The sequence below is a fragment of the Brachyhypopomus gauderio genome, unplaced genomic scaffold (genome assembly GCF_052324685.1).
Source record: "Brachyhypopomus gauderio isolate BG-103 unplaced genomic scaffold, BGAUD_0.2 sc254, whole genome shotgun sequence".
NCBI classification, from domain to species: domain Eukaryota; kingdom Metazoa; phylum Chordata; class Actinopteri; order Gymnotiformes; family Hypopomidae; genus Brachyhypopomus; species Brachyhypopomus gauderio.
The window spans coordinates 120,752-142,904 of NW_027507075.1; the positions used below are offsets into that span (position 1 = coordinate 120,752).

The 22,153-nt window shown below is 45.7% G+C and overlaps 1 protein-coding gene across 3 annotated transcripts; it reads left to right on the forward strand.

The window, feature by feature from the left end:
• The first annotated feature begins 5,889 nt into the window (after window positions 1-5,889).
• Window positions 5,890-21,433, forward strand: LOC143504298 (uncharacterized). 3 transcript variants are annotated; one of them, XR_013127529.1, is made up of 7 exons: window positions 5,890-6,106; window positions 6,220-6,405; window positions 11,391-11,644; window positions 11,756-11,854; window positions 17,373-17,477; window positions 18,193-18,315; window positions 21,226-21,433. XR_013127529.1 is itself a non-coding variant. In XM_076995810.1 (4 exons), exon 1 carries the CDS (start codon window positions 14,979-14,981, stop codon window positions 16,239-16,241), a length of 1,263 nt encoding a protein of 420 aa, XP_076851925.1. In that variant the 5' UTR covers window positions 12,525-14,978; the 3' UTR covers window positions 16,242-17,205; window positions 17,373-17,477; window positions 18,193-18,315; window positions 21,226-21,433. The 3 variants fall into 3 exon arrangements, 1 of the variants encoding a protein (XP_076851925.1); XR_013127530.1 differs by lacking the exons at window positions 17,373-17,477; window positions 18,193-18,315; window positions 21,226-21,433 and adding an exon at window positions 12,308-12,529; XM_076995810.1 differs by lacking the exons at window positions 5,890-6,106; window positions 6,220-6,405; window positions 11,391-11,644; window positions 11,756-11,854 and adding an exon at window positions 12,525-17,205.
• The last annotated feature ends 720 nt before the right edge of the window (window positions 21,434-22,153 follow it).

Below are 22,153 nucleotides of genomic sequence, written 5' to 3' on the forward strand. Positions count from 1 at the left end.
TTCTTGTTGGGTGGCTTGTAAGTTAGGCGTCGCATGCGCTGTGGCTTTTGCAGTGGCATCTGTAAAAGCATCACCTCTCGCTACCTCATCTTGGGATGAGGTGTGCGCTGTGCATTTAATGATTGCTACTTGCGCTGGTAGCTGGACAGCATCTAGTAGTTGCGCTACTAGTTTGTGGTTCTTAATTTTGCTGCCAGAACTAGTTAGGAAATCTCTGTCTTTCTATATGGCGCCAAAATCGTGCACTACTCCCCAATCATTTCTTTTTTTTTTGAAAAGGCAAACCAATCTGGCTATCTGGATGAACTGGAATGCTAAAAAAAAGAAAAATGCATTGGCAAGATCCACTACACTGAACCACTAGCTGTCTGGGGGAACCTGAAAGAGAATGGTGTAAGGATTTGGGACTTCTGGGGATCTAGGGTGTGCTGCCACTTGACAGCTTGCAAATCCTGAACAAACCTCCATTCCTCTCGCCCTGGCTTCTTAACTGGGAAAACTGGGAATTCTTACTGGTGAGGTTTTGCATGGCACTATCACGCCAGCCTCTCGTAGTAATTGGAAAACGGACCTGATGCCTTTCATGGCTTCAGGTTTCAATGGGTATGGGTGTTATTTGGGTCTGTAATCAGATTTGGGAACGATGCACACATCTTTAAATGAGGCCCACATCGTTCTTTCCCTTAACCAACAGAGCTTGCGGAACTTTTGCCAATTCTAATTCTTCCGCTGGGAGGAGTGTCATACGTATGGCCTTTGTTTGTGTTTTGTCATTTTGGTCAAATAATTCCAGTGTGTTATGTAGTGATATGTGGGGCGTGGCCCATGGAACACAATAGAGATTCATTTGTCCTTCACTCAATCTCACTAGGCCTGCTGCCCATGTGTCGTTCAAGTCAGTCATGTGTTACGGCCCTGAATGACCCTGGCTCGCTAACCGGACCGCAACATAAAATAAGCTTAAAAAAAGAAAGAAAGATATCAGGCAACACTGAACCGCGTTTCACTGGCTATTCGCCATGGATTTATTTGTGGTGCTTTTCCAATATATTAAGGTATATATTAATAAAAATAGACATCATATAATGTATATAATTTAACAAAATGGTAACAATAACTTCAGGCTGGGCCAAGGCTAAAATAACAAACATAACAACTACCTCCCACAACTCAACTTAGATAACCTTAGCAAAGAAATAACAAACCAAAAGACAATAACGTAACCTACCTCCCTAAACATAAACAGGAGAAACAAACCCCAAACAAATCAGCAGCCCAGCCCTACTAATACAAACAAAACAAAACTTCCTCCCCACTCAATACAACCCACACAGATTTCTACAGCACACACATCCAATACTACAAAGCTAAATAGCAGTAAGTCTCAAACCGCGTAGCGGTGTATATTAGCAACACGTCATGTATCGCGTAGCGAACAGATATGTCTGTTAACAGTAAGTCTCAAGTCGCGTTGCGATGTATGTACTAAACCCGAAGGATAACCATCGGTCCGAACGATCTCAAAACGGTCACCCACGATAAGCAAAACCCAGCTCAGTGTTCCCGATGACCAGGTGCAGTCTACTGCCCAAGACACCACAAGGTGCGGCTTCTGGGTCCAAACGAGCTTTTAAGGACCCGTCCTCCAATCTTCCTCAAACACCGGCACCTGATGTTAATCACGGTGTTTGCGCCCTCTTCTGGAGAACCTGAACACAAAAAACCCACAACAGACAACAAAGAGAACACAGAAACCCCTAACCGTAGCACATGGTCATTAAGTCATGCAGCTCTGCATAGAACCTGGTCTCATACTCTGTATCTGGTCCGTCAGATATGTATGTGCAATGAAATGTGTCACTTGGTTTAATGTAAAAAATCTGCTGGTAACACATAAGTCATGTATGCCATGAAATGCTTTCTGATTACCCCTTCGGTGCCCCTGTACTGCCATTTATAGGCATAAGCTGGTTGTCCTGATGCCAATTGAATTAATTGGGGCTCTCCCCAAAACAAAAATAGCCCATTCTGGCCACTTTGGAGTGTGTATTGCAATTTACACATCAAATCTCAAAACATTACATTAGCGGAGATCAGGAAGCTATGTTCAAATCATTATTATCTACATTACACTGTATAAACACAGACACTCTCTCTAAGACAGTTAGCCCTCCCACACCCATTACTCTGACAGTTTTATCATGCTTCATTTCACAATTTATCTGGTCAACCATTATAACGGAGTGTGTTGCTCCACTGTCTACCAAAAATTTAAGTTTTCGTTTTTCAACCATTATTTCTACCTGTGGGAGTGCTGCTGGGTTTTTACTAATTAGCTGGACAAAAGAGTAATCTAAATTTGGTACTTTCCTTTTGCTGTATTCTACCCTCAGTGGCCCGTCACTGTCCTGCCTCCCCGCCACCCGTCAGTCCTGGCCTCTTTCCTCAGTGGTCAGATGGCCATCTTTGGACTCTGGACAGTCTCTAGCAAAATGTCCTTGTTTGCCGCAATTGTAGCATGTGTCTTTGTCTTTGTTTCTCTGTCCACCACCTCCTCCATCTTCTCCGCCTCTGCCTCGGCCTCTTCCTCTGCTACTGATGTAATCTTGGCTGGTCTGGACCATAGTCAGCATAGCTTGCTGCTGTATGTCGCTCTGTTTCTGAGTTTTCTTCTTCTCCTTATTTATGAGCTGTGCCTCGTGGTGTTTAGAGTGATCTTCTATCACCGACAGAGGAGCTCTGTTGTATGCAATGCAGTTGGCTCTGATGAGGTCGCTGATGTCTTTTTTCATGTTCTCCAGGAAAGTGTTTCTCAGATGGCTTCCCACGAGCCAACGTCTGCCGGGCCGTTGGCACGTTGTACTGGTGCTTCGATTCCGCAGTGGTCTGTATGGACTCTGGTCAGTCGAACGAGGAAGTCACTGATAGACTCTCCATCTTCTTGTTTGCAAACTGCTATCTTGTCTGTGTTGACGGAGACTGGATAGGCAGCTTCCACTCTTTCCACCAGACGTCTTATCATGTCTCTGTATGGTCCGTTCAGATCAGCTCCCCCTCCATCAGGGGCGTCCCACTCAGGTAGGTGGAGACGGACATCACCTGGATTCCAGTCATGTTCGATCTTGTTGAACTGAGGTCCGAGTTTGACCACCAGTAAACGTTTCAGTTCTGATTGGGTCGGTCTACAGGACCGAACAAAAGCCACAAGTTCTTCTCCAAAGCGCCGTCCTCCTATGTCAGATGGTTTGCCCATACCCTCGCCTGCTTTCATGATGTCATCAGAAGTCCAGTGTCTGTGCACCATGATAACTCCGTCCGGGCCGGAGACTTCTACCATCGGGAACTGTGTGACCACTGGTTCGGGCGTGGTTATCATCATCTGGTGGGCTGTCTGATTGGTGGCGGGTATCCACAACGGTGGGTATCTGTTGTGAGGCGGGTGTGGGAGTGGTGCAGCTGCAGCAGCTCCCTCTCCCCCAGGTACTCCGGGTGGTGGGCGACATCTCGTTGGGGTGGCATCGAGGTCAGGATCAGCTAAGGAGACACACTGGGACACCTTATTAGTATTTTCTCCAAGCCCTACCTGCATAACCTTCTTTTGCATATTAGCTCTCTTTTGAGCCTCCTCTAACCAACACTTTGCCTTGTGCAACATATTTTCTTTATTGTCATCAAAATACTTTCTTATTATCCTTTTTAGGTCTCTCTTGAACCCTTTGTATCAACTTTCCCAAATACACCACACTCAGTGAGCCACTTGGCGCAAACCCACAATTTTCTATCCAGTATGGAACATGTTTGCAGCAGTCAGTACCATAAAGTCTATTCATCTGTTCAAAAATGCTATTGGGATGTTGGCTGACATCAAAGGCATATTTTTTACTGTTACTTAAACCCATCCTTTAAATAATCAAAATACAAATTGCTATTAAAAATACAAATTGCTATCAAAAACACTTATTTACTGCCTAACATATATTGGATCTCAATTTAGTTCCAACAATGGCCATGAATAGGTCCCTCCTATAGCCTTGCACTGAATCGACCCGGGTCCTTATACGTTAATGTACGTGTACAAGAACGGCCTTTTCTCTAGTTAGGCGTCTAAATAGGCCTATTCTCTTAATAGGCTCTTTATTACTCCCAGAGTAATATTCCTTTCCTATTTCAATGCAGGCAGGGACGCCTATTCCGTGGAAAACTACAAACAAGTTTTTTTTATTCACTTACGATTGCGTGCCACCACCACGTTCTTTTTGTTCGTTGGATGAGGCGGGAGTCGTCAGCGAGGTCAGAACTTTCAGCTACACCCTGGCGGTACTTTCCCTTTAGCTTGTGGGGTTCCCGTCGTCCAGCTCAGTCCCAGACTGAGGAGCGTCCTCGGTGAGCTTCAGTTAATTCTGTGGTGGAATTGATGGCACAGAATTTGAGGTCTTATAATATATTAAGCAGTATTTATTTGATAGCAAGAGAGTTACAAAATATAAAAGTATAAAAGTATGATGTGAAGCTTACGCTTCATGCAGTAACTCTGAACTGTCTCTCTCAGTCCAGATTATTATAGTCAAAGTGTGTGTGTAGAAAAAACTAAGGATGCCTGCTTCCAAGGAGCAGTTGTCAGTTTCCCTGGGATTCAACCTTGGGTGCTTGTAAATGTAAATGTAAATGTAAATTTATTTATATAGCACTTTATATATAGTGCTTTACAACTCTAAAATAAAATACAAAAATGAAAAATGCCAATAAAAACATAAAAATCGTACATAAAATGCACAACATATAAAAACATAAAAGGACTTAAAATAGGTATGTAACACAAATTAAGTACAACTAAGCAAAACCGCCAGGCTCAAGGTTTAATTGTGGACTGTTTCAAAGGCTTGGGAATAAAAATGGGTTTTCAACAGTTTTTTAAAAGATGATATGGAATCTGCAAACCTGATGTTTACAGGAAGACTATTCCAGAGTTTAGGTGCATACACGGCGAATGCACGGTCACCCTTTTGCTTGAGTTTTGTTCTCGGCACCATCAGAAGCCCTTTGTCTGTAGATCTCAGTGACCTTGAAGTGGAATGGGGAACTAATAACTCACAAATATACTCTGGCGTCTCACCATGTAAAGCCTTATACGTTAAAACAAGCACCTTAAAATTCACTCTCCACTTCACTGGCAACCAGCGCAGGGAGGCCAACACTGGAGTGATGTGTTCCCTACGTCTTGTTCTGGTTAAAAGCCGTGCAGCTGCGTTCTGCACCATCTGAAGCTTTGCCAAAGATCCTTGGCTAAGGCAAGTGTACAAGGCATTGCAATAGTCTATGCGCGAAGACACAAATGTATGTATGATTGTCTCCAAGTCCTGAAATGATAGAATATGCTTGATTTTTGCAATGTTCCTAAGCTGAAAAAAGCATGACTGAATAAGCTTTTTGATGTGTTCATTGAGTTGTAGCTGAGGGTCAAAGATAACTCCAAGATTTCTAGGAAGAGCATTTACTCTTGATGTGAGAGAACCAAGAGCCACCTCTACCTCCCTAGGGATTTTATCAGAACCCACAACCAGAACCTCCGTTTTATCTTGGTTCAGCTTAAGAAAGTTGCAGTTCATCCAGATCTTTATAGCATCTATACACTCAGTTAAAATGGCTAATTTACTGAAATCATTTTTGCTAAAAGAAAATAAGCATTAACAATTTTGCTTAGAAACGGATAAGCAATATTATCACCAACTCTGCTGCTGCACAGAAAACTTCAGTCTTACAGAAAAACATCTTCAATATGGTTACAGTTAATTACTAAGCAGTACTTTTCACACAGACCATGCTAACATGAATCACACATGAATATAATCAATATTTCCTTCACAAGTGTTACTGGGCTTGTGTTTGGTTGCAGAGTCATATGTTTATACGGGACAGATTCATCCTGCAGTGACATCAGGTTCATTGTAATCAGTGTTTCAGTGTCCTGCTCCTCCTCTTTATGATGAAGTGTTGACAGGGAGCAGAGAGCAGCATCTCCAGTGTCCAGCTGTGTGTGTGTGAAGAGGAACAATTCCATGATGGAGCCTCATAACTCCAGCAGTGGAGGAGGAACATCTGACCCAAAGTGAGGAGCTTTACATCAGCCCTTAATCTGAGGAAACAGGAAGAGGGAATATTCAGGATAAATGAGATGTAGTGAAGAACATAATTACTCAACCCTTTCCTCATCTTCATCAGGGTGAAGAGAGCAGCATCTCCATTACCCAGCTGTGTGTTAATGAAGAGTGAATCATCTCAAGTACTCAGCTGTGTGTCTATGAAGAGTGAATCATCTCCAGTACCCAGCTGTGTGTCTATGAAGAGTGACTGGTCCATGCATCAGCCTCTTGACTTCAGCAGTGGGCCTGTGACCCCTGACCCACAGTGAGTGACACATTACACACAGATTCTTTAATCAGACAAAGTATTTTAAGTCTGCATTCTCCACATTTTCCTCTCTCTCTCCCTTCTCAGTTCTTGCGTATGTGTGGAGCGAGTAAATATTTGTGGTTCCTTAGTCCCACATTAAAGCCAGTACCACTGAATTATCCTTAAACAAATAAGGAACAGAGTAATAAAATAAAGAAGACAGACTCCAAGATCACTTGATGAGAATAACAGGTCCCACTTTATTGTAGATCAACGTTGGTGTACAGTTGAGTCTTCCCCCAACATGAAAGTCTCCAGGGCTCAGAGGAGCACTAATGTTTATTCATACGGTATATTCTGTAACGAGGTGACAGATGCAGCAGACACAGGAGGTGGTGCTAGGTCGACTTTAATCTCCATTTCCATCATAGACACAGCACAACTCAAAGCTGTTAAATGCAGTTTAAATGCGAGGGAGCAGATAGCGCTCTGAACTCTGAAGAGAGTCACTCAATCTTGGCCTTTAACGGATAAAGAGGGCGACTGGAAATGAGTGACAGGTGCACGGAATGAAGAGAACTGATCAGTAGGCGGGGCTTGTGATCTATGGAGTAAACGGGAGGTGGAGTGTTGTGAAGTGGGCGGATCACCTGAGGAGCCGGACCGGCCTACCGTGACATATTCTAATCAGATACACATTGCCCCTCCTACTCTATTTACATATGCGCTTTAGATTCTACCACCATTATGTCCAATCATCATTACTTCACACCCCAGTCATTCATATTCATATACACATTCATTATATATGTATTAGGTCCAAATGTAAAAGTTCTATCTGTTTAAAGATCCCCTGATCTGGACCTTTATCAAATGAGGCCTTTTACAGTGTCATCCTACATCCACAGTTCATCCAGCAGCATGTAGAGGCCCTTTCATTATCTGCCTGTGTTCATGTTATGTCTAAATTCTCCAGATCTTTCCACCAGTCTGTACATTATCAATGGAGCTTTGTGGAGCTCCTCAAGTTTTCATTATTAATAGTTTCATTTATTTTAATATTCTTTATAATAATATTTATAATATTTATTTTATTTATAAAATAAAATTTATTATAATAATATTCGATTCGTCTTCCGGCGCCGCCGCGAGTGGCTGCCTTTTCCAGTAGCTCCGTCTTGTGTGCTTTGTTTTTTTCTCGAGTTTTTCTTTAAACTTTATTTATTGACTTAGGCTTTTACGCATGACCATAGTGCATCTTATTTATATCCTAAGGATATTATAATATATTTTCAGAGTGGTATGGAGTGCAGCGTAGAGTTTCGATTCTATTCCCGGGAACAACTGCTGAGCCTCCGTCCCATGGGACGCGGGGGCATTGTCCTAACAATCCCGGGGGAGCTGAGGCGGAAGTATCGGGGCTGCAGAGCCTGTGCTAAGCTAAAGGCTAAGCTAAAGGCTAAGAAGATGGAGAAGCGGTGGAGATTCAAACCCTCGGTCCCGTCGGTGGTTATGGGGAATGTCAACTCGCTGACCAACAAAACCGATGAGCTGGCTAGTCTGGTGAAGACCCAGAAGCTCTACAGGGAGTGCAGAGTGCTGTGTTTCACCGAGACCTGGCTCACCCCCAACACCCCGGACGCTAACGTGGAGCTACCTGGATTCTCTACGGTGCGAGCGGACAGGGACCCGAAACTCAGCAGGAAACGCAAAGGTGGGGGGCTTGCGCTTTTTATCAACACCAGGTGGTGCAACCCCGGTCATGTAAACGTGAAGGAGGTTATCTGCTGTCGGGACATAGAACTGTTAGCGGTGAGCCTCAGACCATATTACATGCCGCGGGAGCTCTCACACGCCATCTTTGTGTGTGTTTACATTCCACCCCGGGCGGACGCGCAGGCAACGTGTGACGTCATCCACTCCACCGTCGCAGCGCTACAGACACAGCACCCTGACGCCTTCTGTCTGATCTCTGGCGACTTTAACCATGTCACACTGGACTCTACCCTGCCTGCCTTTTTCCAGTTTGTGGACTGTCCCACCAGGAAAAACAGGACTATCGACCTGCTGTATGCTAATGTGAGGGACGCATACAGGGCCACTCCACTACCACCACTGGGAAAATCAGATCACAATCTGGTTTTCCTACAGCCTCAGTACAAACCACTGGTACTGAGGCAGCCTTCTACCTCTCGCTCATTCAGAGTTTGGTCTCCTGAAGCAGAAGAAGCCCTAATGGACTGCTTCGAGACCACTGAATTGCTGCTACATTCACACGGTGAGGACATTGAGGGAGTGACACACTGCGTTACGGACAACGTGAACTTCTGTATGGACGTAGCTGTTCCCACAAGGACTGTAAGCTGCTTCCCAAATAATAAACCCTGGATCACCAGTGACGTCAAGGACCTCCTCAATCAGAAGAAGAGGGCGTTCAAAGATGGAAACTCGGTGGAGCTGAAGCGCGTACAGAGGGATCTCAAGGGACGTCTGAAAGAGGCCAAAGAGTCCTATAGGAGTAAAGTGGAGAGAAGGCTGCAGGACAATAACATGAGGGAGGTCTGGGGTGCGATGAGAGCTATCACAGGGTGCAAAAACAAGAGCAGCAACTCAGTAGATGGGGGTGTGGACAGAGCAAACCAGTTCAACCACTTCTACAACAGGTTTGACTGTCCTGCTCCTGCTGCCCCCTCCCCCTCCCCTCCTGCAGCACTCACCACCCAGTCACTCACCACCCAGTCACTCACCACCCAGTCACCCCCACTAGCCCCCCCGGCAGCCCCCTTCTCCTGCACCTCCCCCCCTCCTGCAGCAACTACCACACTGTCACCACGGCCAGCAAACCGGCCCTCACCCTCACCTCTACAATCCCCGTCACCATCACCACCCTCACCTCCACCTCCTCCATCAACATCAGCACCACCATCAGTGAGTAGACTAAACAGCTCTTGCAGTCCCCCCACCTTCACTGCGAACCAAGTCAGGAGACAGCTGAGGAGACTTCACCCCAGAAAGGCAGCTGGCCCGGACAGAGTGTGCCCCAGAATGCTCAAAGCATGCGCTGTCCAACTGGGGGAGCCGCTTTAACATGTCTTCAACCTGAGTCTACGCCTAGGGAAGGTTCCTGTCATGTGGAAGACAACATGCCTCATTCCAGTTCCCAAGAAGCCACATCCGAAGGAGCTGAATGACTACAGGCCAGTTGCTCTGACATCCCACGTGATGAAGACCATGGAGCGACTGCTGCTGAGTCACCTCAGACCTCAGGTCCACCATGCTGAGGACCCACTGCAGTTTGCTTACAGGGAGAAGGTGGGGGTGGAAGACGCCATTCTCCATCTCCTGCACAGAGCTCACTCTCACCTGGACAAGGGGAGCGGTGCTGTGAGGGTCATGTTCTTCGACTACTCCAGCGCCTTTAACACCATCCAGCCCCTACTGCTGAGAGACAAGCTGGTGAAGATGGAGGTGGACATGCACCTGGTCACCTGGATCACTGACTACCTGACTGGGAGGCCACAACATGTCAGGATCAGGGACTGCTCCTCTGATACAGTGATCAGCAACATAGGAGCACCACAGGGGACCGTCCTCTCTCCAGTCCTGTTCACCCTGTACACATCAGACTTCAAATACGACTCGGAGTCATGCCACATGCAGAAGTTCTCTGATGACACTGCAATTGTGGGGTGTGTAAGTAATGGACAGGAGATGGAGTACAGGAGCCTGATTGAGGACTTCGTGGTTTGGTGCAAAGCAAACCATCTGCAGCTGAACATCACCAAAACCAAGGAGATGTGCATGGACTTTAGAAGGTCCAGGCCATCCCAGCAGCTAGTCTCCATCGATGGGGTCGATGTGGAGAGAGTTAAGTCTTACAAGTTCCTTGGTGTGCACCTGGATGAAAGGCTGGACTGGTCAGTGAACACCGACCACCTCTACAAGAAAGCCCAGAGCAGACTTTACTTTCTTAGGAGGCTCGCGTCCTTCAGGATCTGCCAGAAGCTCCTGCTGATGTTCTACCAGTCTGTGGTAGCCAGCGTCCTCTTCTATGCTGTAGTATGTTGGGGAGGCAGCATCAGCAAGAGGGACGCTGGACGACTCGACAAGCTGGTGAGGAAAGCTGGTTCTGTGCTGGGTTTAGAGCTGGAGCCCCTAACACCACTGGCAGAGAGGAGAGCCCTCAACAAACTGCTGAACATCATGGACAATGTTCACCACCCTCTGCACAGTACAATCACCCGGCAGAGGAGCTCATTCAGTGGCAGACTGCTGTCCCAGTCCTGCTCCACCGAAAGACTCAGGAAGTCTTTTGTCCCCCAGGCCATTAGACTGTTCAACTCCTCTCAGCATAGCAGACTACAAACGTTGTGACACCTCCAACCCGGTCACTCTAATGGACATAGCCCCTTATCATACGTAACACCCTCCTGGTACCATACCTCTTTTTTCAGCATTTTCAGTTTTTTTATTTTTATTATATATATATTTTTTTTTATATATTTTATATATATATATATATTTTTTTTTATTACCTGTACTTTTTCACTTTACTACTGTATTACTGCACTACTTGCACTAACTGTACATTATTCCAATGCTAATTTTGCTGCTGTAACTTTTGCCATGAGAAGTCTATTTTATTATATTATCTTATATTATTTCATGTTTTAACTTTAGGATTTTTAAACTGTTTACCTACTGTATATTTTTTATCTTTTCTTCCCTTTATAACCCTATGTGCCGATCTGTTACTGGAATTCAGGAATTTCCCTCTGGGATCAATAAAGTATCTATCTATCTCTATCTATCTATCTATCTTGGCTGAGTTCCAAAATGTTTCCCAACTAACTCCCAAACTCCTTCTGTAAATGATTTATTACACAGAAAAAACACTTTTCTATTAAAATTGTAAAGTGACCTTGATTATCTAGAAAGGCGCTATATAAGTTGAAGATTCATTCATTCAAGATTACATCCAGTGATGAAACTGCCTACAGGTCAGAGGACGAGAACCTGGAGGACTGGAGTCAAGAAAACAACTTGATCCTCAATGCAGCAAAGATGAAGGAATTGATCCTGGATTTCAGGAGACTGACACCCCTCGTCCATCACCCAATCACAATCAGTGGTGAGAGAGTGGAAACAGTGAAGAGTATCAAGTATCTCAGTGTTAACATCAGCCATGACATGACCTGGACCACCAATACCACAGCAACGGCCAAGAAAGGTCTCCAAAGATACACTTCCTGAGGTGCTTAAAGAGAGCACAACTCCCACAACAACTGCTGGTGAGCTTCTACAGGTCAGCCATTGAGTCCGTCCTCACACACTGTATTTGTTTGGTTCTGTGGCTGCACTATAGACAATAGGAAAGATCTCCAGCGTATTATCAAGACTGCTGAGAGGATCACGGGCACCAGCTCCCCAGACCAGAGGACATATACAGGACCCGCTGCACCAGGTGAGTCACTGCTATAATAAAGGACAGCACACACCCTGGACACTGTCTCTTCACTCCACTGTCTTCTGGAAGATGCTACAGGACACTATATGCACGGACTACAAGACTATAAAACAGCTTCTATCACAGAGTTGTTACACTACTGAACACTGACCACAATAAACCCAACAGATTTTAATCACGGTAGCACACTGCACTCAGGTCCATATGCACTACGACACTTTAAATATTTATATTTTTTTATATTTATTCTTGATGTTTTTGATATTTGTTATTTAATTATGTTGGCATTTGGAGGAGGATTGCTCCAACAAAATTTCGTTGTTTGTGCAATTACAAAGATATCTTATATCACGCATTCATGACAGAATTTCTGCACATAATTTCTGTGAATAATTGTGTGTGAACCAATGGGTCTTTAATTGATCAATCATCTCCCCTTTGGACACACAGGTCTTCCCATGGGTCAATTTAACATAGTAAAGAAACATGAATATAGTCAAACACGGCGGCCCAGAGGATAGTGCCACACACCATCCTAAAAAGCACATCCTGCTTTCTTCCAGACGGCCTCTCCTCCTGTGTGTGTGTGTGCTGTAGATCTGTGAGGGGGAGGGAGGGGCTGAGCTGCAAGGTCAACAGAGGAACTTGTGGGGGGGGTACAGAGCAGGTCAGAATCAGCAGAATCAGCACCGTTAGTGTGGGCAGCACATTTACACACAGCAATAGTGGACAGCAGTTGGAGAGCATCCAGTAGATCAGGGGTAATCAATTAAATCTTTCCGCGGTCCATTTTTGGCAGATAGCTCAGACCTTAGGTCCGGTCGCGGTGGCGAACGAAAGTTGTTGAGCGGGGGGGTGGCGAACGAAAGTTGTTGAGCAGGGGGCGAAACTAACACTCTCCGGTTTAAAATATAGTCTCCCGTTAAAATTTTTTTGGCATTTGGGTCCGTATCCAGTTAATCAGGAATGTGATTGGGTCCGGACAGGACGGCGTTCGGGTCCGGATCCGGACCGCGGTCCGCCATTTGGTGATACCTGCAGTAGATCAACACAAGCTTGAGATGTGAAATCAGAATCACTGAACTAGTGTTTCCAAATGGGCCCAAAATCATTAACTACACCAAAATCACACCTGCTGTCATTGTAAATAGTAACTGATATTCCTTCTGCCAATCTGCATGTCTGGGTTAAATCATATAGTCCAGCGGTCTGTGCTGAGAGATGACGTGGTAGAGGGACTGAAACTACTAAGTAGGACGGGGCGACTACAGCCCAACCTACTCTGTTCTGATCTGTGCTGGATCCCTGGATACTGACACATTGTAACGTACTGATCAGGCAGACAAGGATCCAAGTGCGGATAATAGCCGCTTTTATTGAAACAGCAATTACGGAGTGATCAAACAGGCGAGTAACTCTGTTCAGGGCTTGTAGTGCAGGAGTGATGTGATCGTAGTCAGGAAAGTCCAGGGTCACGCCGATGAGACAGAAGCCAGGAGGTACAAAGGGACTAGGCAGGGGACGAGGTCTAGGAGGAGAGCAGAGGTCGGTACACGGGAGAGCAGTAACACTGAGAAAACGCTTGGTATGTGGCATGGCAACAATACTTCGCAACCCGGAAGAGAGAGGAGGAAGCTTAAATAGTAGCAAAAGGGGAGGGGCGATGAGCGACAGGTGAACCGCATCACACGGGTATCATGTGCTGTTCCTGACACACATCAACAAAGAAAATGCAGTCGTGGTGATTCAGAGGTTCTTCATTGAGGTCCAACCTGGGGTAACACAGCATGTTAGTTACAGCAACACAGTCATGTCACTCACCATCATCCTCTGTGGGTAAAGTGTGGCTGGATTAAGAACTCTGCATCGTTGAATGAGGATGTTGGGCATGTCAAGCAACACAGTGTTATATTTCAGCCATAGCTGTGTAGATAAGTGTGATGTTTTCTTCTCAAGAAGTAGAAGTGAAGTGTAATGGGACTAATAAGGTCAGTGTGGAATAGCCAACAACGTCTCTGGACGCTGCCATCACTTTCTCTGCCACGGCCACAGTGCAAACTGGAAGTCCCACCATTGATCTATATTACTGGATTGGTGTATTGTCTGTACCATTGATCTATATTACTGGATTGGTGTATTGTCTGTACCATTGATCTATATTACTGGATTGGTGTATTGTCTGTACCATTGGTCTATATTACTGGATTGGTGTATTGTCTGTACCATTGGTCTATATTACTGGATTGGTGTATTGTCTGTACCATTGGTCTATATTACTGGATTGGTGTATTGTCTGTACCATTGGTCTATATTACTGGATTGGTGTATTGTCTGTACCATTGATCTATATTACTGGATTGGTGTATTGTCTGTACCATTGGTCTATATTACTGGATTGGTGTATTGTCTGTACCATTGGTCTATATTACTGGATTGGTGTATTGTCTGTACCATTGATCTATATTACTGGATTGGTGTATTGTCTGTACCATTGATCTATATTACTGGACGTCCCCTGTTGCCGCTATAGCTAGTGCTGCGCCGCCCTCAGAGCCATTACTATACATTGAGACATGTCAGCAAAGCAGTGTAGTTCATATGTGGGATGTCAACCCAGTACAGTCAGAGACATTTCGCACAGTCAGTACAGTGAGTACAGTCAGAGACAGTACAGTCAGTAGAATATAAGGTCCCACATATGCTGATCGTAGCTTTAAAGTAATAAAGAAACTAACTCCCCAAAGGAAGCATGTGTCACGTTGAGGACCCCGGCCCCTCCCTTTTGGGCGTGTGTTTACGTAGTCTACGTGCATCGTCTGCGTCTGTGAATATTCCGTGGTGATAGCTATGTCATGTGATAATCCGTCTCACCTGTGAATCGTCTCGTAATCACGTGGGGTTAATGTGGTTTGTCTATTTAATGTGCGCTCGCGCAGTGTCCTGTGCTCGTTGTTGTCTAGAGTTTACACGTCTCTGTGTAAAGTGTCAGATGTTCCTCGTGCGCTATTGCGCAATCTGTGTTATACATTAAAAGTGACGTCTCTGCAAGGATTCTGTGTCTCGTCCTTCGCTCCACCCCGATCGTCACAGAACGACGAGCCGTTTGAGACACCTAGTAAGCATGCCGGGCTACACCACCCGGCCGAAGAAGGGTCAACGCCACAGCAAGCGGCATCACCGGGCTGCTTCCTCACCCCTGCGCCGCGAAGTCACGCCGACACAGGAAGAATTGGAGCAGGACCCGGTGTGCGCAGCCCAGCTGTCTGCGGCGCGGACGTGCACAAGCCCCGAGATGGCGGAGATGTTCCGCGAGGGTGCGGTAAGGATTTGGAGGCATAGACATTCCTCTCCTTCCCGCGCCCTCTCGCCTCCGAGGGCAAGCGCGTTCGAGATCAGCGCCACGGACTCCACCCCGGAGACAGAATTCGGGGAGGACTCCGAAGAGGAGGAAGAAGAGGAATACCCTCCGTCCATTTACTCTGCTCCCACGGTGGACTATGTTGGGGAGGGGGAGGAAGAAGAGGAATACCCTCCGTCCATATACTCCGCTCCTACCATTGACTATGGTGGGGAAGGGGAGGAGGAGGAGTACCCTCCCTCCGTCTACGACGAAACCACCGTAGACTACGGTGAGGAGGAGGAGGAGGAGCCGGAATCGGAGGAGGAGGACTACCTTCCCCCGCCTGTGGGTCTCTCTCCCGCGGGACAGGAGCTCGACAGGTCCACCGTGGATTACGGTGCGGAGGACTATTCCCCGTCAGTGGTTTCAGGGGTGTACGATAGTGACCCCTACACGGAGGATGAGGAGGAGAGCCTTCCCTCCTCCGCGGGAACTGTCAAAGGGAGGAGCACTCCTGGGGAGACCGCGTCCTCCGGACCTTCCAGGGCCAGCCCCATGGACTATTCCCGGGGTGAGAGCCCGGCTCAGTCCATGGAAGGGGTTCTGGAGGGCGAGGAGGAGCCGATGGACTATGGGGAGGAGCTCCCTCGCGCTGCGCCTGGCAGGCCCGCCAGCTACGCTGCCTCGGACACGTCCGCCAGCCGCGCGGCACCCGGCGCGTTCGCCCGCCGCGATGCGCCCGGCGCGTCCGCCCGCCGCGCTGCGCCTGGTGGGGGGTTTGCGGCAGGGGCAGGAGGGGGACTGCCCAACGCAGCGCCAGCAGCACCAGATCTATCTCCCCTACTTGCTCTCCTCCTGGCGCGCAGCCTGGCGCCCATGTCGTGTGTGTGTGTTCCCGTGTTTGTCAGTCTTCCCCTTTGTGTACCAAACCCGTTTTTCCCTCTTGTGCCACTGTGTGTGAACGTGCCTGTGTGTGTGTTTGTGAATATGCCGTTTAATGTGTTTAACGTCTTTTCCCCCGTCTTCCCAGGGAGGGTGTGCTAGGCGATTCGTGATGGACGCTCCGCCAAGGGCAGTCACCTCCCAGACGCAGGACTGAGCGCGTCGGATCCGCCCATCGTCGTGGGTTCGGGGCACTCGGTCCTGTTGGCACCCCGGGACGGGTAGTGCCCTTGGAGGGGGCGTCTGTCACGTTGAGGACCCCGGCCCCTCCCTTTTGGGCGTGTGTTTACGTAGTCTACGTGCATCGTCTGCGTCTGTGGATATTCCGTGGTGATAGCTATGTCATGTGATAATTCGTCTCACCTGTGAATCGTCTCGTAATCACATGGGGTTAATGTGGTTTGTCTATTTAATGTGCGCTCGCGCAGTGTCCTGTGCTCGTCGTTGTCTAGAGTCTACACGTCTCTGTGTAAAGTGTCAGATGTTCCTCGTGTGCTATTGCGCAATCTATGTGTTATACATTAAAAGTGACGTCTGCAAGGATTCTGTGTCTCGTCCTTCGCTCCACCCCGATCGTCACAGCATGACTGAGAGTGAGAAGCAGAAACATCCAAACCCATCTCAGTAGTGTGGCTGTCAATGTAAGAGTATATGAAAACATTTAAATAAATGTAAATATAGAAACTATGTAAAAATTAGTCTTTTTTTTATTTTATTTTAATTAGAATTTTTAGTTTTGAATTTTCAATTTTTCAAAATGACAATTTAACAGTTTATTTTTTCAGTGATTAGACTGCATTCTGCGTGTAAGCTGGTGAACGCTTTTATACAGTAGAGATTATGTATTAAATATGGCAGTCTTTTATTGAATCAATATGCGACGCAATCAGTCTCATATATAACTAAACAGAGACACTTCTCCTGACTAGCTGACAGTATAAAGTACACCAGAGGCAAGCAAAAAACAGACAGACAGACTTAACTACTCTAGAGAGACTCTTTCTTTTATAGACTTCTTAAGCTAAAGCAGATCTGCACTGAAGAAAGAAAGGGTGAAGGAGACCAGGTATGGTTTGTGTTAAAAATAAAAACACCATTATTGGGATCATTGTGAAGATTTTGTCCATTGCATTTTAACCCTTAGAGAATCAATATGCTTTCTAATATGTTAAATATGTAAAGCAAAAAAAATAATATGCGCCACGTTTGGCCTACATTTTGTTTACTTTGCAGGTGCGGCACAGCCCAGAGCAGGCGCGTCACAGAACAGAGCAGGAACAGCACAGAACAGCAGGAGCACTAGCTCACAGTACAAATCAATCTGGCCATTATGTTGAGGTGAGTAACTCTCCCTGCTGCACCACTACACTGGATCTTCGGGATCTGCCACCTCCTGAATCCCTCTTCACTGTTTGTGTTTTCCAAGATTAAGTGCTAATTCACAGATATCATTGTCATGATTCAACATAACAGAGAAGTCTGATCCCTTTTTGAAATGGCTTTGCACAGGGTGGCCGCGGGTCCTTAAAAAGTCTTAAATGGTATTAAATTTCATTTTTGTCAAATAAGGCCTTGAAAAGTCTTATTTTGTCTTAAATTTTCAACCAAAATGTCTTAAATTTGCGGAGCTAAATTTAGGGAGGAATAATTCCGTCAGACATGTGTTGGAATTTCGGGGGCGGAAATCGGTAGCCATGCAGTGCACAAATTCGCAGTATTGCTCGCAAGTATTTCGGGCTTAACGAACACCCATAGTTGTTGGACTGGCGGGATCGAATTTTCATGTGGGCTGTATGTACGTTAACGTCTGTTCGGAGAGATGGGGAAATGCAAATTTAGCCAGAAATGGTTGGAAGACCCAAAATATTCTTGGTGGCTCAGAGCTATCACAGATACCAGCGAGGCTCGTCAGCAGCAGCCTGCAATATCAATGTTTTGCCCTGCTGCTAGCGCTACTGCAACGGCCAGCAGTACAACAAGAGAACCCATTCAGTCGAGCTCTGCTCAACGCCGCTGCTGCTGGTCGTTTACCGTTTTTTTTTTTTTTTTACAGTGTGTACAAGATGCATTGAGTAGACTGCCACTGCAGGAAAAAGGGAAACCACTACTAGAGGAGGATCAGGAAAGAGTACTTCTGCTGGCAGACAGTGATGCCCCCTTGGTGACAGCTGATAAGGTAAGAAAAATCTGATAAAGATGCAGTTCTTTCCAAAGTAAGAGAGTATGTCTTTAGAGGGTGGCCACAGAAGGTGAAGGATCCTTCCTTTGGTCCCTATGCAAAACGGCAAGATGAACTGAGCATACAGGATGGATGTGTGTTATGGGGAGCCAGAGTAATTATTCCACCACAAGGAAGATTGGCTATAATAAAACAAGTACATCAGTCTCACCCAGGAATTTCACGGATGAAAGGGTTAGCCAGAAGTTATATCAGGTGGCCTAACCTGGATGCAGAGATCGAGACAATGGTGAAGTCATGTGCTATCTGTCAGGAGAATAGAAACATTCCCCCAGTTGCACAGTTACACCCATGGGAGTGGCCAGAGAAGCCATGGAGAAGGGTGCACGTGGATTATGCTGGACCTTGGATGGGGAAAATGTTCCTCATTCTCATAGATGCCCACATCAGCCACAACCATTGAGTGCTTAAGGAAGAGTTTTAGCCAACACACGCTGTATGCGGCTCTGCCAATACTTTGAAGGCTGAGGTAATATGGGCGCTAAGAACAGTTAAGAGTCACCAGTCATACAGATCGAACGAAGGAATTGACCCATTGTTTAAAACCATGTTCCCTGATTCTGCCTTCAAGCCTGGTTTATACTTTCGCGAGTGACGGTAGCGCGCAAACTTCGAAACGATATGTGGTAGTATAGAAACACTCCTCAAAAACAGGGGAACATTTACCTGATGAATTTTAATGTTGCTTTGTGTTCCAGGTATGAAAATTGCTGGAGTTTAGGCTAAAGTACTTGAAAATGCTTGAAATTGTAACTACTTCGTTTCACAACAAATATCTGTCTGACTGAACAGTTCTCTTGTATTACGTTAACAAATACGAGCCTCTTGTAATTCTAGGACGAAACATGAGAGAACGTGAAGACGTTAATATTGGGCGTTTTGAAAATAAACAACCATTAAATAATGTGATAAAAAGCGAATTATTTCGAATCATTACGAATATATGTATAAATATTTAAATTAAGTTTAACGTGCTGGGAAATATTGAAATGGACCTTGAAAGTGCCGTACAAGTGCTTTAATTCGACCTTGTGAAGGTGTATGAACCCTCAAACATGACTTTGTTCATCACGCTGAAGCGCGGCGCAAAGTTTTTACAAATTTCAAGAGGTGCACGACCTCGCGAATCGACAGCGCGCGAACCCCTCCCTACAAGATGGCCATGGTCAGAGCCCCATCCAAACCTTGAGTACTTTGAACCTCAAGTACGGCTTGGCTTAAAACGCCATGCTTAAAGTCCCACGGAAAACAAACTTCAAGACCTGTCCTGGCTCCGAGATAATGGAATGAGCTTCCATTGACTGTCCAGACAGCAGAGTCCTTAGCAGTCTTCAAATGTAAACTAAACACTCATCTGTAGAACAGATTAAATCTCTAGCACTTGTCATAGTTGTTTCCGTTGTATGATATAGTACCTATGTGAATTTGCATTTCTTGTAGGTATCCATTTTAATTCCTGTAGTTTAGCAATATTCAGCCTATGTTTTTGTGTACTTTTTGTGACGCTGGGCGACGACAGACGGACGAGACACAGAATCCGTTTTCTTGCGACAGACGTCACGTTTTATTCTACACACAGTGATTGCGCAATAGCGCACATTGAACAGTACACACACACAGCAACGTGTAGACATAGACAACGACGAGCACAGGACACTGCGCGAGCGCACATTAAATAGACAAACCACATTAACCCCACGTGATTACGAGACGATTCACAGGTGAGACGGTTATCACATGACATAGCCATCACCACGGAATATCCACAGACGCAGACGATGCACGTAGACTACGTAAACACACACCCAAAAGGGAGGGGCCGGGGTCCTCAACGTGACAGACGCCCCCTCCAAGGGCACTACCCGTCCCGGGGTGCCAACAGGACCGAGTGCCCTGAACCCACGACGATGGGCGGATCCGACGCGCTCAGTCCTGCGTCTGGGAGGTGACTGTTCAGCTATCAAATTACTCCTCAATCCACAACAGGTAAATCTCCAGCAGAGTTACTGTATGGCCGGAAGCTGAGATCTGTACTAGATCTTATTCATCCTGATTTCCGAAGACAGGTACAAAACAAGCAGCAGAAACAAAAAATGTACCATGATCAACATGCTCGGAAGAGGGATGTTCAGGTTGGTGAGGGAGTGTATACAAAAAATTTCGCTCCAGGTCCCACTTGGATACCAGGAACAGTGGAGAAGAGAATGGGTCCTGTGTCTTACAGTGTCACTCTGGGAAATGGAAAACTGGTGAGAAGACACATTGATCAAGTGAGACGCAGGTACTCTGATCCATCTCCAGTGAGAACAGGGATTCCTGATTCCATACCTGTGGAAGTCGTCACTCCAGCTACAACTCTTGAGAATACCAACATATCATCTTCAGAAGACAGAACAGTGACAAGCACACCGGGAGGAGAGTGTGTCTAATTCTTCTGTGGAGACTGAGCGACCAGAATTAAGATCACGAAGAAACCCCCAACGTACTTAAAGGACTATACTTAGTTTAGTACCGAGTTCCCCCAGCCACAGGACTAGAATGCGTCCTGAGACTCAAAGGGATGGAGGCAGTCTACCCAAAATACCTAGAACACAGTTCTAGAAAAAGAAGAAAAAATATATATATATATATAGTGACCACAGTGTATTTGAGAAAGGATAATTGTCAGGAATGTCACCTGATTGCGACTCTAGCTCAGCTGTTCCCCACCACCACACCCACATTCCTAACATACTTATACCCTTCCTTCCCACTTCCTAGACGCGAAGTATTGCCAACAATGTTGCGAACTGAGCGTTATAACCTTGTGCTGATCCTACTGTGTGCCGACCTCTGCTTATTCCCTAGACCACGTCTCCTGCCTAACCCTCGGATACCTAACGTACTCTGCCTACACATTACGACCCCGGACCGGATTGACCACCTCTACATTGCGACAAGAGCTATCCCTCATAACAGCCTAGCTTCTTTGTGCGCTACTGTTGTACAGAGCTGTCATAATAAAAGTCTTGAGTTTTTGCGTAAGGATCCCTCTCCGTGTCCTTCATACATTACAATAATTGGTCCCAACAAGATTTTTTCACATGGTTAAAAATAAAATGATTAAATAAAATGATAAAAAAAAAAACATAAAATGATTAAAAATGGTGTTGATGATAGTTCTGTTGATGAATGCATCTGTAACAAAAATCTTAGGGCTGAGTGTCAGGAGGTCAGAACAAGCACCAAACTGGTGGAGGAAAATCATTCACAAGTGGACCGAACCACCATGCAGTTATATGAAACTGTAGTATACACATATTAGACACTACACTGCAGAATACAGTGGGTTCCAGTATACAGTATATACTGAGTGTAGTATACAGTATGCAATATATACTGAGTGCAGTATGCAGTATATACTATGTGCAGTATGCGGTATATACTGAGAGCAGTATGCAGTATACAGAATATACTGAGTGCTGTATAGGATTTTTCAAACATACCTACATTTTCTGTGTAGGTGGTTACCAGAGGTGGGGACTCGAGTCACATGACTTGGACTCGAGTCAGACTCGAGTCATTAATATTAAGACTTTTGACTTGACTTGAAAAAATATTCAGAGACTTAGACTTGACTTGGACTTTTACACCAATAACTTGGGACTTGAATTGGACTTGAACCTGTTTACTTGCAAAGACTTGATTTTTTTTTACCCTAAATCTAAATTTTAAAACGCATATTAATATTTATAAAGTGCGCCCCATTAATTTCATTTTCGTCCTTCTGCCGCAG